At 50.9% G+C, this 14,278-nt stretch overlaps 3 protein-coding genes across 3 annotated transcripts; all 3 read left to right on the top strand.

Moving 5' to 3' along the window:
- Positions 1-259: 259 nt before the first annotated feature.
- On the top strand, positions 260-2,661 carry LOC131568631 (granzyme B-like). The gene is made up of 5 exons (XM_058820733.1): positions 260-317; positions 768-921; positions 1,411-1,552; positions 1,653-1,910; positions 2,454-2,661. The coding sequence occupies exons 1-5, from the start codon at positions 260-262 to the stop codon at positions 2,631-2,633; spliced, it is 792 nt and encodes a 263-aa protein (XP_058676716.1). The 3' UTR covers positions 2,634-2,661.
- A 2,051-nt stretch (positions 2,662-4,712) lies between these two features.
- On the top strand, positions 4,713-6,747 carry LOC131568544 (cathepsin G-like). Its single transcript, XM_058820638.1, has 4 exons — positions 4,713-4,861; positions 5,351-5,495; positions 5,608-5,865; positions 6,408-6,747. The coding sequence occupies exons 1-4, from the start codon at positions 4,755-4,757 to the stop codon at positions 6,585-6,587; spliced, it is 690 nt and encodes a 229-aa protein (XP_058676621.1). The 5' UTR covers positions 4,713-4,754; the 3' UTR covers positions 6,588-6,747.
- Positions 6,748-10,396: 3,649 nt separating this feature from the next.
- On the top strand, positions 10,397-12,768 carry LOC131568557 (cathepsin G-like). Its single transcript, XM_058820654.1, has 5 exons — positions 10,397-10,454; positions 10,900-11,053; positions 11,544-11,685; positions 11,802-12,059; positions 12,589-12,768. The coding sequence occupies exons 1-5, from the start codon at positions 10,397-10,399 to the stop codon at positions 12,766-12,768; spliced, it is 792 nt and encodes a 263-aa protein (XP_058676637.1).
- Positions 12,769-14,278: the final 1,510 nt, after the last annotated feature.

Genomic DNA, 14,278 nt, shown 5'->3' with positions numbered 1-14,278 from the left:
TGGTGCTCTCAACCAGCCCAGATCTCTCCAGCTTTTTGAGAAGATCGTGGCAAAAGCGCAGAGAAGGTGTCATGAGCCCCTCAGCAACCACAGTTTGGGGGTGTGAGAACAAAAGCAGTAAATGACACGTCCACAGGCAGGCTGAGGTTTCCTGTGTCAGCACACCATGACATATATAGAGGTTCAGTACTGGCCATTCTGTACCTCTCCCCTGCCTGGCCACAGCCACTGCTTTGGCTCTTCAGGACAGTGGTGGGAGATGCTGCTGCTCCTTCTGCTCACAAATGCTTTTGTCCTTCTGCCCTGGGCTGGGGCTGGTGAGTACACAGAGATGGGACTTAGACAGGAACATGCAAGGGCACAGATGGACTCTGAGCAGTCAATCTCAGGCAAGGCTCCTGCCTCACCTTCTCTCCTGGCTCTACTCTCCTGCTTTCCTCTCTCCTCTCATTTCCCATCTCAGCCTGTGCCTGAAACCAGTGAGGCATTAGAGGCACTAGAGCTGTGTCCTTGATGGCATTTGAGTCATCCAGAGCCAGGGGTGGTCAGACCCCAGACAGTGCTGCTTGTCTTTCTCTCCGTGGGCCCCAGCACTGTTTGTACAGCCCCAGGAAGGAGAGTGGTTGGGAATCACTGGCACCTGGCATTAGAGGATGAGCCTTTCCTTTCATGCAGCCCCAAACTCGACAGGAAATAGCAGCATATTAACATTTATATTTTACATTTATATTTAAAATTCATATTAACATTTCCCACCTCTCTTCCAGGAAGGATCATTGGTGGAACGAAAGTGAAGGCTCACTCCAGACCCTACATGGCTTTTTTAGAAATTAAAAGTGGCTCAAAACCTAGTTGGTGTGGTGGGTTCCTGATTCGCCCAGATGCAGTGCTCTCAGCAGCTCACTGTGTGGATATGAGATGGTAAGACTCCATTTTTCTTGTACAGGTGATTTTTTCCAGTCTCACACTGTCCCAGAGTGCCTCAGCTCTGCTCTGGGCTGAAACAGTACCCTGTGTCTCTTCAGGCTCAGCAGGCATCTCTGGAGCTGAGCTCTCCTCTCTGAGTGCAGGAATTGTCTGCCTGGTTGGGGCTGAGTGTCCTTGGGGACAGGAATGCTCACAGGGGTCTCCAGGGTCGCGGTTCCTCCCAAGGCTCAGAGCTGCTGCTGGAGAAGGGCTCCAGTGTGTCCCCTGCCCTGCTGCCCTTTGTGCTCAGCACGGAGCAGCTGCCAGTTGTGTCAGTGTGGGGTGAGGGATCCTCGGCTGGGCTTGGGAAGGAACCCAGGTGAGAGAGGACAACTTGCTGAGAGCTGCTCTGGGGAGGTTTCTCCAACACCACCTCCCTCCAGCCACCTGTCCTGGGGGCTGTTCCTGTCAATGCAGCTGGAATGTGCTGGTGTTTCCTGGCAGGAGACCGAGGGTCACTGTGATTCTGGGAGCCCACAACATAAGGAGGCAAGAAAAGAGCCAGCAGAGGATCCCTGTTGTAAAAAGGGTCATCCATCCTCAATATTCCCGTAAAGATGGGAAAAATGACATTGTGCTTTTGAAGGTATGACTCAACAGATCCTTCCTGCCTGAGGGATCTCCCCCTGCTCACCTCCCTGAACTCTGAACTTGGTCCTGGCTCTAACCCTGTCTCTGCCTGACAGCTGAAGAAAAAAGCCAATATCACCGGGAATGTGCAATGTATCTCCATTGCCAAGGAAAATGAACGTGTGAGTGCAGGAGATTTATGCACGGTGTCGGGCTGGGGCCAGACATCTAAGAAAGAGGTCTTGAGTGATGTCTTGATGGAGGTGGAACTGGAGGTGAAAAATGAGGAAATATGTGAGCAGCTTTCCAGTAACTTCCAGTGTCAGTCTATGATCTGTGTTGGTGATGAAGACAGTAAAAAAGCAACTTCCCATGTAAGTGTTGTTTTGGGCTGCAAGCTTGGGTGGATGTTGGGATTGGCAATTCAGCTTAGTTCCCAGGTGATAGCCAAAGGACACCAGAATGAACCAGGACCTTCAGAATGATGAGCTGAGGTTCCTCACAGAAGATCCGAAGCCCATGTGCTCCCTGAATTGGGGAGCATTTCCCTAAATATCAGCAACATTTGCTTTTTTACTTACCTGGGGTTGTTCTACCCAGCGTAACTGGGCTTTGGGGTGTAAATTCCTTGTTATATCCTTGCTCAGATGGTTTAGATATTTCCCCATGTCTAAAGGAAGTCAATGTTCTTTTAGAGTTTTTGAATCTCATAGAGCCTCCAGGCCTGAATCGTTTCACAGGTGGGCTTAGAGGAGTAGTGAGGCAGCTACAAACACTGAGAGCTGGGTCTGGAGGGAGGGAAGTGCTTGGAAGAAGAGGTGCTTCACGTGGAGGGAGGGAAGAGGAAACTTGCTGCTTAAGGCAGGGAGAGCTGAGCTGTGGCATGTCTGACCCCTCTCACTCCTTTCATGGCACAGGGTGATTCTGGTGGCCCATTAGTCTGCAATAAGAAGGCTTATGGCATTGTTTCTCATGCACTCAAAAAGAACCACTTCGCTGAGGTATTCACCAGGATCTCACACTTTGAGCCCTGGATCCAAAAGCAGCTGAAGAGGTTTTCACGCAAGGCAATTTCTTGCTTTCCATTCTCTGACTAAAATGCTCATTGCCCCTTCTCCACGATGCATCCAACACCTGCTGGTGCTCACAAGCTCCCAGGGGCAGCTGGAGCAGAGTCAGAGAAGCCCCTGTGGTGCAGGCACAGGCTTTGGCACTAAGGCGAGTCTCTGTGGCAAGCTGTAAATGCAAGTCCCAAGTACACCCAGCTTCTCATTTCTCCCTTCCGCCCAACTGCTGCTCCAGCTCTGCTTCTGGCCATCAATAAAAGCATGCTCAAAATCACTTGTGTCTGCAGCCTTTTTGAGAGCTGGATGGAAACCCTGAGTGTGAGTATGAGGAGGTGACTGACATTGTGTCCTGGTCGTCAGGGTCCATTGGCAGATGTGCCAGGCGTCGCCGTGCCCTGCCTCTGCTGCCGGCAGTCCGGATCACAGTTCAGCCACTGGCTGGGGTCCTAAACCACCAGAGCCATCCAATAATTGTGGACCCAACACCAAAGGATCAGTGCAAAGGAAAAAAGGAAGGACTCTTTGCTTGCTTCTTCGAGCTGCTTTAGTTCTTTCCCATGCAGAAGTGGTGCTGGGGCAGCGCCACGTGGAATCGGCATCGCGGCACTGGAGTTGTTCTTTCCTGCAGAAGGAGCAGAGCTGAAGAGTGGTGTCATCTGGTATTGTTCATTTTGTGTGCTGGGGGTTGCTTTGCCTGTTAAATAAACAGGTTCTTTCCACTTCTCTCCAAGGAATCCTTCCCGAATCGGTTGTGGGAAGAGGCAGTGTGGCTTTGGTTTCTGGAGGGGTCCCCTTTGGAGGTTTTCTTCCAAATTTGCCCTAAACCAGGACACCAGGGCACCTGCTGGTCTGGACTGGGCTCACAGAATGACTCCCCAGCTGCACCTCAGACTTCCTCATCACCATGGTCTTGTCAGATCCCCTAGAACACCAGGGTTGAGGTCAAGAGGACCCAAGTGGCCTTGTCTCTTAGTGACCCTGACTGGTAGTTTCTGATTGCACCACGACATCTCTGATGGCAGTTAGCCCCTCTGATAAGAAACAGGAACTTTGCCTCATCCTGGCCAGCTCTTCCCATTGCTATCAGAGGACAGGGGGAAACAAAAAACAAAAAGAAAAAAAAATCCAGACAGAATCAGCCCACATGCAGAGTCCCAGGGGCTCTCTCCAAAGGTCTCTGATGGGAGATGCACTCAACAGACACACCTTTCCTCTCCCTGGGCACTGTGCGTGCTCTGAACCAGCTCAGATAACTCAATTTTTTGAGAAGATTGTGACAAAACCGCAGAGAATGTTTCATGAGCCCCTCACCAACCACAGTTTGGGGGCAGGGAGAACAAAAGCAGTAAATGACACAGCTACAGGTTTCCTGTGTCAGCTCCACATGACATATATAGAGGTTCTATACTGGCCATTCTGTACCTGTCCCCTGCCTGACCACAGCCACTGCTTTGGCTCTTCAGGACAGTGGTGGGAGATGCTGCTGCTCCTTCTGCTCACAAATGCTTTTGTCCTTCTGCCCTGGGCTGGGGCTGGTGAGTACACAGAGATGGGATTTAGGAACATGCAAGGGCACAGATGGACTCTGAGCAGTCAAACTCAGGCAAGGCTCCTGCCTCGCCTTCTCTCCTGGCTCTACTCTCCTGCTTTCCTCTCTCCTCCTCTCTCCTCTCATTTCCCATCTCAGCCTGTGCCTGAAGCCAGTGAGGCATTAGAGGCACTAGAGCTGTGCCCTTGATGGCATTTGAGTCATCCAGAGCCAGGAGTGGTCAGACCCCAGACAGTGCTGCTTGTCTTTCTCTGCATTGTGCCCCAGAAATGCTTTGGACAGCCCCGGGAAGGAGAGTTGTTGAGATCACTGGCACCTGGCATTAGAGGATGAGCCTTTCCTTTCATGCAGTCCCAAACTTGAGAGGAAACAGCAGCATATTTATATTTATATTTATATTTATATTTATATTTATATTTATATTTATAATTATATTTATATTTATATTTATATTTATATTTATATTTATATTTATATTTATATTTATATTTATATTTATATTTATATTTATATTTATATTTATATTTATATTTATATTTCCCATCTCTCTTCCAGGAAGGATCATTGGCGGAAGGGAAGCTAAGGCCCACTCCAGACCCTACATGGCTTTTTTAAAAATTAAAAATGCGACAAAGACTAGTAGGTGTGGAGGGTTCCTGATTCGCCCAGACGCAGTGCTCTCAGCAGCTCACTGTGTGGATAAAAAAGGGTAAGACTCCATTGTTCTTGCCCAGGTGATTTTTTACAGTCTCACACAGTCCCAGAGTGCCTCAGCCCTGATCCAGGCTGAAACAGTACCCTGTGTCTCTTCAGGCTCAGCAGGCATCTCTGGAGCTGAGCTCTCCTCTCTGAGTGCAGGAATTGTCTGCCTGGTTGGGGCTGAGTGTCCTTGGGGACAGGAATGCTCACAGGGGTCTCCAGGGTCATGGTTCCTGCCATGGCTTAGAGCTGCTGCTGGAGAAGGGCTCCAGTGTGTCCCCTGCCCTGCTGCCCTTTGTGCTCAGCACGGAGCAGCTCCCAGCTGTGTCAGTGTGGGCTGAGGGATCCTCGGCTGGGCTCGGGAAGGAACCCAGGTGAGAGAGGACAACTTGCTGAGAGCTGCTCTGGGGAGGTTTCTCCAACATCACTTCCCTCCAGCCACCTGTCCTGGGGGCTGTTCCTGCCAATGCAGCTGGAATGTGCTGGTGTTTCCTGGCAGGAGGATAGTGAGCTTCACTGTCACTCTGGGAGCCCACAACGTAAGTAGCCAAGAACCGAGCCAGCAGAAGATCCCTGTTGGAAAATGGGTCATCCATCCTCAATATTCCCGTAAAGGCTGCATAAATGACATTGTGCTGCTGAAGGTATGGCCCAACACATCCTTTCTGCCTGAGGGATCTCCCCCTGCTCACCTCCCCAATCTCCCAAATTGCTCCTAATGCTTTGCTGTCTCTAACCCCATGTTCTCTCTGACAGCTGAAGAAAAAAGCCAAGATCAATGAGTATGTGCGATATATCTCCTTTGCCAAGGAAAATGAACATGTGAGAGTAGGAACCTTATGCAGGGTGTCTGGCTGGGGCCGGACATCTCTGAACCCGCCAGCGAGTGATGTCTTGAGGGAGGTGGAACTGAAGGTGCAAAAGGAGAAAATCTGTCAGAAGTTTTCCAGTGACTACCAGCCTCAGTCTATGATCTGTGTTGGCGATGAAAACCGTAAAAAATCAACTTACAAGGTAAGTGTTGTTTTGGGCTGCAAGATTTGGAGGATGCTGGCGCTGAAAATTCAGCTTAGTTCTCGGGTGAAAGCAAAAGGACAGCAGAATGAACCAGGACCTTCAGAATGATGAGCTGAGAGTCCTTACAGAAGCTCTGAAGCTGATGTGCTCCCTCAATTGGGGTGCATCTTCCTAACAATCAGCAAATTTGCTTCTTTACTTACCTGGGATCTTCTACTCAGTCTAACCAGTGTTTTGATGTGTAAATTCCTTGTGATATCCTTGCTCTGATGGGTTATATATTTCCCAACGTCTATAGTAGGTCAACATTCTTTTAGAGTTTTTGAATCTCAGAGAGCCTCCAGGCCTGAATTGTTTCACGGGTGGGCTTAGAGGAGTAGTGAGGCAGCTACAAACACTGAGAGCTGGGTCTGGAGGGAGGGAGGTGCTTGGAAGAGGAGGTGCTTCCCCTGGAGGGAGGGAAGGGGAAACTTGCTGCTTAAGGCAGGGAGAGCTGAGCTGTGGCATGTCTGACCCCTCTCACTCCTTTCATGGCACAGGGTGATTCTGGTGGCCCATTAGTCTGCAATAAGAAGGCTTATGGCATTGTTTCTCGTGGATATGATGACCCTCTCTTCCCTAAGGCATTCACCAGGATCTCGTACTTTGAGCCCTGGATCCATGAGCAGCTGAAGAGGTTTTCACTCCAAGATATTCCTGGCTCTCTATCCTCTGACTAAAATGCTCATTGCCCCTTCTCCACAATGCATCCAACACCTGCTGGTGCTCAGAAGCTCCCAGGGGCAGCTGAAGTGCAGTCAGAGAAGCCCCTGTGGTGCAGGCACAGGCTTTGGCACTAAGGACAGTCTCCGTGGCAAGCTGTAAATGCAAGTCCCAAGTACACCCAGCTTCCCGTTGCTCCCTTCCTCCCACTCCTGCTCCAGCTCTGCTTCTGGCCATCAATAAAAGCATGTTCAAAGTCACTTGTGTCTGCAGCCTTCTTGGGAGTGTGAGAATGAGGAGATTACACTCTGGGAGATTACACTCTGGGAGAATGAGAATGCATTGGTGGGGCATGCAGGACAGGTCTCAGTCCCTGATTGCCTCTTCATATGGTGAAGAGACATTTCTATCAGTTTATCAGATGGGCAAAGTTTCATGCTATTTTTATAGGTCTGACATGCTCCTTGGACATACGGGTCTGGCAATCCATGGATCCCTATTTCTGGGAGAAATAAGAATGGGGCTTTGGGCTGCCCCGAATTTATCCAGCGTTTACAGCGCTTTTCTCAGTTCTGAGGCAGAGAGCACATTTGGTGGGGTACCTTGCCTCATGTGGGGAGTTAATACCCCCCCACCAGAGCCAGCAGGTGAAGGATCCATCCAAGGACAGAAACTGCGGGTTGCCACCCCCTCTACCTCGCAGGTGGGCGAGGCTTTGCCCACAGCTGAGAAGTTTTTTTCTGCTTCTGTGGATCATGTGCATCCGGCGGCAGCAGCGTCTCTCGCTGTTTAGCCCAGGCTGCCGGGCAAGGCGATCGACAGCAGCAGTGAGTGATGGCAGCCTGTGTCAGAGAGGGGCCGTGCCCCCGCTGCTCTCTGTCCGCCTGAGGATGCCCCAGCGGCCACGGAGGGAGATCCTTGGCCAGATCTGCTGTGGAATTCTCCGTGCCCCGTACTCTGGGAGGGTGCGGACCCGCTCCCACCCTCACTGAGAGAGGCGGCCGGCAGCCCCTCGCTGCACAGCATGCCCCGTCCCTGTGCATCGCAGCCAGGAATTGCATTCATGACAACAGTGCTGGTGGCGATAGTGCGGACCAACCCTGCACCGATTCTGCCACCTCCTTTACCCCTCCCAGGGCTGAGACAGACACCCACCGCTCCATCTCCGGCAGCGTCTACCCCGCCAGCCCCTCAGGCCCCGCTGACTGCTGCGCCGCCTGCCCTGCCGCTTCCACCGTCTCCGGAGCCGCCTGCAGGCCCTGCCCGCGGCCCTGCCGCCCCTCACAGATTCTGGTGTGTTGCCAAGCAATGCTTCAGCCGTGTGACAAAATGTGCCTGCAGTGCTGCTCCCACAAGCAGGAGAAGACGTGGCCACCGCCTCCATGTGTGCAGTGGCCGCTCTCTCTGCATCAGTCCTAGCAGGGGAAGCACCCCCACCACCCCCGGCGGTCCCACCGCCCTCAGGGTTTCTCTCTTCCATATCAGTGTCTGTGCCGGACCCTGAAGACCAGCCTGTCCCTCAGTGGAGGCAGCACAGCTCGACAGCTGATTGCTGAAAACTTTCAAACTCAGTGTTTTTCTGGGACACAGCGTTTTTCGCGGACCGATTCGTGTTTGGTCGGGGGTTTCTCGCTGGGGTTTGGAATGCCTCACTCCCCCCTTAAACAACAGTGGTGTGAGGGAGGTGGCTCCATGGGGCGCTGCCTCTGGCCCCAAGCCCAGACGGGATGGCGGCGGTGCTGAGGGGCTGAAAGCAGGAACACTGCTGTTCGCACCACAGGGGCGAGAGAAACAGCGAAAAGCGAGCGTTGTTCTCTTGTTCTGGGGAAAGATTACCCCCAGATCAAGGATGGAGATCCCCAGAAAAACTTCTTCTTCGCGGCCGCCGGCGTGCACCAGTGGTTCTGTGGGGATAAGGTGTTTGGTCACTGCTGCCAAGGCACTGGCAGCATGGTGGGGATGGGCTGTGAAAACAGACATCCCACCCTGCAGGCTGAGTCTGGGCTGTTTGGGTCGTTTCTCTGGGCTGGGGCCTCCATCCCACCCGCTGCTGGGTTTGGGGGGCTTTGATCCCCTAACCGAACCTGGGCCACCGTTCTGTGGGCCGGGTCTGGGCTGCCTGGTCCATCCAACAGGACTGGGGCCCCCACAGGGTCGTAAAACCCTCTGCTGGTGCTGATGATTCTACATTAAAAAAAAAATAAATTAAATAAAACAAAAAAGGTGAAAAGAGCTATCAGCTCAAAGTATTCAAAGCCATGAGTCAGCCTCAGCCCAAGTGGTTCGATTAAGGGCTGTGGCCACGGCATTCCAGAAATTTTCTCAATAGTGGTTGATAATTATCAATGGATTTTTATCAATGGATTTTTAATAATTGTTGATTTTCTTTAGCTGTTCTTTGTTTCAGGATTCTGCAAGTCTGTTTCATGATCAAAAGTACCTTTCAGGGATGTCAAAGAGCAACATCTCCAGTCAATGGACTTTCTCCTGAAACTCAGCTGTTTGGACTTAAAACAATGAACAATTCTTTTCATTGTCTTTTGCATTTTCTGTATTGTAAGCCTAGTTTTAGTGATATGATAGAAGTTGATGTACTACAGGTAAAGAATCTCCTTGATCATTCCATATCAGAAATTGATTGAGGTTTTGATTGCCAATGGATAAACCCCTTGAGACGTGTGTGTTCTGCAAGGGCCCAGCAGAAGAATTACAAACAGAGTCTCTTTTTAGTTTAGTTACAATAAAAGGGTGAAATGTCACTGTCATATTTTCTGGAAAAATCCCTTTGCCAGGATTTCTTCTCCTGGGAAGCTGAGAAGCCTCAGAGAAAAAGGAAAACACTATTATCTCATTTGCTTCTGCTGTGTTTTGCTGCTTTGGAGTGTGGTTGGAAATTGTTTATCCAACATGTGAATTGTTTTGACTTAGTGACCAATCATGGTCAGGCTGTGTCAGACTCTGAAAAGAGAGTCACGAGTTTTTAATTAATATCTTGTTAAGCCTTCTGCAAGTATCCTTTCTTTATTCTTCAGTAGAGTTTTAGTACAGCATTCTTTTATATAATATAGTAACATAAAATAATAAATGAGCCTTCTGAGAACACGGAGTCAGATTCATCCTTTCCTCCCCACGATGGGGGACCCTGAAAATACCACACTGCCCCTGCACAGGGCACCTGCTGGTCTGGACTGGGCTCACAGAATGACTCCCCAGCTGCACCTCAGACTTCCTCATCACCATGGACTTGTCAGATTCCCCAGAACAGCAGGGCTGAGGTCATGAGGGTCCCACTGGCCTTGTCCCTTAGTGACCCTGATTGGTGATTTCTGATTTCCCAAGGACATCTCTGATGGCAGTTAGCCCCTCTGATAAAAAACAGGAACTTGGCCTGTCCCTGGCCAGCTCATCCCAATGCTATCAGAGAATGCGGGGGAAACAAAAAACAAAAAGAAAACAAAATCCTGATGGATGAACCCTACATGCAGCATCCCAGGGGCTCTCTCCAAAGGTCTCTGATGGTAGATGCACTCAACAAACACCCCTTTCCTCTTCCTGTGAGCTTTGTGGGTGCTCTGAACCAGCCCAGATCTCTCCATCGTTTTGAGAAGATCATGACAAAAGAGTAGAGAAGGTGTCATGAGCCCCTCACACCCTCACAGTTTGGGGGGTGTGAGAACAAAAGCAGTACATGACACAGCTACAGGCAGGCTGAGGTTTCCTGTGTCAGCTCACCATGACATATATAGAGGTTCAGTACTGGCCATTCTGTACCTCTCCCCTGCCTGGCCACAGCCACTGCTTTGGCTCTTCAGGACAGTGGTGGGAGATGCTGCTGCTCCTTCTGCTCACACATGCTTTTGTCCTTCTGCCCTGGGCTGGGGCTGGTGAGTACACAGAGATGGGATTAGGAACATGCAAGGGCACAGATGGACTCTGAGCAGTCAATCTCAGGCAAGGCTCCTGCCTCACCTTCTCTCCTGGCTCTACTCTCCTGCTTTCCTCTCTCCTCTCATTTCCCATCTCAGCCTGTGCCTGAAGCCAGTGAGGCATTAGAGGCACTAGAGCTGTGCCCTTGATGGCATTTGAGTCATCCAGAGCCAGGGGTGGTCAGACCCCAGACAGTGCTGCTTGTCTTTCTCTCCACTGTGCAGCAGCAATGCTTTGGACAGCCCCAGGAAGGAGAGTGGTTGGGATCACTGGCACCTGGCATTAGAGGATGAGCCTTTCCTTTCATGCAGCCCCAAACTTGACAGGAAACACCAGCATATAAACATTTATGATAACATTTATATTTAACATTCATATTAACATTTCCCATCTCTCTTCCAGGAAGGATCATTGGTGGACGAGAAGCTAAGCCCCACTCCAGACCCTACATGGCTTTTTTAATAATTCAAAGTGGCATACAATTTTATACCTGTGGAGGGTTCCTGATTCGCCCAGATGCAGTGCTCTCAGCAGCTCACTGTGTGGATAAAAAAGGGTAAGACTCAATTGTTCTTGCCCAGGTGATTCTTTTACAGTCTCACACAGTCCCAGAGTGCCTCAGCCCTGATCCAGGCTGAAACAGTACCCTGTGTCTCTTCAGGCTCAGCAGGCATCTCTGGAGCTGAGCTCTCCTCTCTGAGTGCAGGAATTGTCTGCCTGGTTGGGGCTGAGTGTCCTTGGGGACAGGAATGCTCACAGGGGTCTCCAGGGTCATGGTTCCTGCCATGGCTTAGAGCTGCTGCTGGAGAAGGGCTCCAGTGTGTCCCCTGCCCTGCTGCCCTTTGTGCTCAGCACGGAGCAGCTCCCAGCTGTGTCAGTGTGGGGTGAGGGATCCTCGGCTGGGCTCGGGAAGGAACCCAGGTGAGAGAGGACAACTTGCTGAGAGCTGCTCTGGGGAGGTTTCTCCAACACCACCTCCCTCCAGCCACCTGTCCTGGGGGCTGTTCCTGTCAATGCAGCTGGAATGTCTTGGTGTTTCCTGGCAGGAGACCGAGGGTCACTGTGATTTTGGGAGCCCACAATGTAGGCAGACGAGAACGGAGCCAGCAAAAGATCCGTGTGGGACAATGGGTCATCCATCCTGAATATTCCCGTAAAGACGGGAAAAATGACATTGTGCTGCTGAAGGTATGGCCCAACACATCCTTGTTGCCTGAGGGATCTCCCCCTGCTCACATCCCCAAACTCTGAACTTGCTCCTAATTCTTTGCTGCCTCTAACCCCGTGTTCTCTCTGTCTGACAGCTGAAGCCAAGGGCCAGGATCAATAAGAATGTACAGTTTATCTCCATTCCGAGGAGAAATGAACGTGTGAGAGCAGGAGCTTTATGCACGGTGTCTGGTTGGGGCTGGACATCTACCGATGGGGACATGAGTGATGTCTTGAGGGAGGTGGAACTGAAGGTGCAAAATGAGACAAGATGTCAGAAGTTTTCCAGAAAATACCAGCGTCGGTCTATGATCTGTGTTGGTGATGAAAACAGTAAAAAAGCATCATACAAGGTAAGTGTTGTTTTGAGCTGCAAGCTTGGGAGGAGATTGGGACTGGACAGTCAGTTTGGTGATAGCAAAAGGACACCAGAATGAACCAGGACCTTCAAAATGATGACCTGAGGGTCCTCATAGAAGCTCTGAAGCTCCCTGAATTGTGGTGCATTTTCCAACTCTCAGCAAGATTTGCTTTTTTACATACTTGGGGACGTTGTACTCAGCCTAACCAGTGCTTTGGTGGGTAAATTCCTTGTGATATCCTTGCTCGGATGGGTTAGATATTTCCCCATGTCTAAAGTAGGTCAATGTTCTTCTTTTGAGTTTTTGAATCTCAGAGAGCCTCCAGGCATGAATTGTTTCACGGGTGGGCTTAGAGGAGTAGTGAGGCAGCTACAAACACTGAGAGCTGGGTCTGGAGGGAGGGAGGTGCTTGGAAGAGGAGGTGCTTCACGTGGAGGGAGGGAAGAGGAAACTTGCTGCTAAAGGCAGGGAGAGCTGAGCTGTGGCATGTCTGACCCCTCTCACTCCTTTCATGGCACAGGGTGATTCTGGTGGCCCATTAGTCTGCAATAAGAAGGCTCATGGCATTGTTTCTCATGGATATGATGACGACCTCTTCCCTGAGGTATTCACCAGGATCTCGTACTTTGAGCCCTGGATCCGTGAGCAGCTGAAGAGGTTTTCACTCCAAGATATTCCTGGCTCTCTATCCTCTGACTAAAATGCTCATTGCCCCTTCTCCACAATGCATCCAACACCTGCTGGTGCTCAGAAGCTCCCAGGGGCAGCTGAAGTGGAGTCAGAGAAGCCCCTGTGGTGCAGCCACAGGCTTTGGCACTGAGTCTCCTGACAAGCTACAAATGCAGCTCCCAATTACACCCAGCTTCCCATTGCTCCCTTCCTCCCACTCCTGCTCCAGCTCTGCTTCTGGCCATCAATAAAAGCATGTTCAAAGTCACTTGTATCTGCAGCCTTCTTGGGAGCTGGATGGAAACCCTAAGTGTGAGAATGAGGGGATGACACTCTGGGAGAACCTGAGCATTGGTGGGACATGCAGGACAGGTCTCAGTCCCCAAATGCTCCCCTTGTCTCCATCAGCCCCTTGCAGTCCAACCAGCAGGTACAACCTTTCAGAAATAGTCATCTTCAAATGCAACAGGAGACCAGGGTTTTTTTTGAACCAACCTGAAACCCTCTTAGATGCTTAGACAGACTGAAGCCAGCGTGTTTTCACCCTGCCTGCCCTTCAGTCTCCTTGAACTGTTTTCTTTACACCTGTAAAATGTCTGTCGGTAGAACTGGAAACTCTCCCACTGGATCAGGTGCTCAGACCTGACTGGGTCAGGAGGTGCCCTTGTGGTGTGGTGATGGGATAGAAAATGTCAAATATGGCTGAGGTCAAAGCTGCATTGCAGAGACAAGCCTGGTCACTTGTGTGAGGAACAGTTGCATTTCTCTTAGGCTTTTTTTTTAATCCTGATCATTTATCTAAGACAGCACAGAATGTACCCCCAGCAAACTTGCTGATGATGCAGAGCTGGAGGCTGTTCTGTCTTTCAGTGGGACCTTGACAGACTGGAGAGTTGGGCAGAGATAAACCTAAAGAAATTCAACAAGGACAAGTGTAGGGTCCTGCACTGGGGGAGGAATAACCCCAAGTACCAGGCTGGGGGCTGACCTAGCAGAGGGGAGATCTGCAGAGAAGGACCTGGAGGTTTTGGTGGCTGACAAGGTGACCATGAGCTGGCAGTGTGCCCTAGGGGCCATGAGGGCCAAAAGGATCCTGAGGTGCTTTAGGAAGAGTGTGGCCAGAGGGTCCAGGAGGGGATCTGCCCCTCTGCTCGGCCCTGGTGATGCACACTTGGGGTGCTGTGTCCAGCACCACCAGCTTTATTGACCCGAGGTGGGTCCATAGTCACACCTCTGGAACTGTGTCTGGCGTCAGAGCAGTGTGAAGGCAGCCCTTGGTCTGTTCTCATGGTTGTCACTGTGCTGAACACCACACCCCTGCTCACCACCAGTTCCCTTTCTTGCTCTGGTGGTATCACCCCACCTTTGTGCTGCAACCACTGTAGCCTTCCCCATCCTGAAGACACTGTCTGCAAACTGGTCATGCACAGGAAACCTTGCATGCAGATGATCACCAGAGCATCAACTGGAGCTGTTTTCTACTCTGCTGCACACTGACACTGCCCTAGAGTCACACAAAATGGTTGAGGTGGGAAGGGACC

Source organism: Ammospiza caudacuta, chromosome 27 (assembly GCF_027887145.1).
Source record: "Ammospiza caudacuta isolate bAmmCau1 chromosome 27, bAmmCau1.pri, whole genome shotgun sequence".
NCBI classification, from domain to species: Eukaryota; Metazoa; Chordata; class Aves; order Passeriformes; family Passerellidae; genus Ammospiza; species Ammospiza caudacuta.
Note: the sequence above shows the minus strand (reverse complement) of the source record. Positions and strands in the feature narration are given on the sequence as shown.

Excerpts from the sequence above, each read along its gene's own strand:
- LOC131568631 (XM_058820733.1), top strand. The coding sequence starts at position 260 with ATGCTGCTGCTCCTTCTGCTCACAAATGCTTTTGTCCTTCTGCCCTGG. Across the intron at positions 922-1,410 it reads CACTGTGTGGATATGAGATG|GAGACCGAGGGTCACTGTGA; the intron begins GTAAGACTCCAT and ends GTTTCCTGGCAG. Across the intron at positions 1,553-1,652 it reads ATGACATTGTGCTTTTGAAG|CTGAAGAAAAAAGCCAATAT; the intron begins GTATGACTCAAC and ends TCTGCCTGACAG.
- LOC131568544 (XM_058820638.1), top strand. The coding sequence starts at position 4,755 with ATGGCTTTTTTAAAAATTAAAAATGCGACAAAGACTAGTAGGTGTGGA. Across the intron at positions 4,862-5,350 it reads CACTGTGTGGATAAAAAAGG|GAGGATAGTGAGCTTCACTG; the intron begins GTAAGACTCCAT and ends GTTTCCTGGCAG. Across the intron at positions 5,866-6,407 it reads GTAAAAAATCAACTTACAAG|GGTGATTCTGGTGGCCCATT; the intron begins GTAAGTGTTGTT and ends TTCATGGCACAG.
- LOC131568557 (XM_058820654.1), top strand. The coding sequence starts at position 10,397 with ATGCTGCTGCTCCTTCTGCTCACACATGCTTTTGTCCTTCTGCCCTGG. Across the intron at positions 11,054-11,543 it reads CACTGTGTGGATAAAAAAGG|GAGACCGAGGGTCACTGTGA; the intron begins GTAAGACTCAAT and ends GTTTCCTGGCAG. Across the intron at positions 12,060-12,588 it reads GTAAAAAAGCATCATACAAG|GGTGATTCTGGTGGCCCATT; the intron begins GTAAGTGTTGTT and ends TTCATGGCACAG.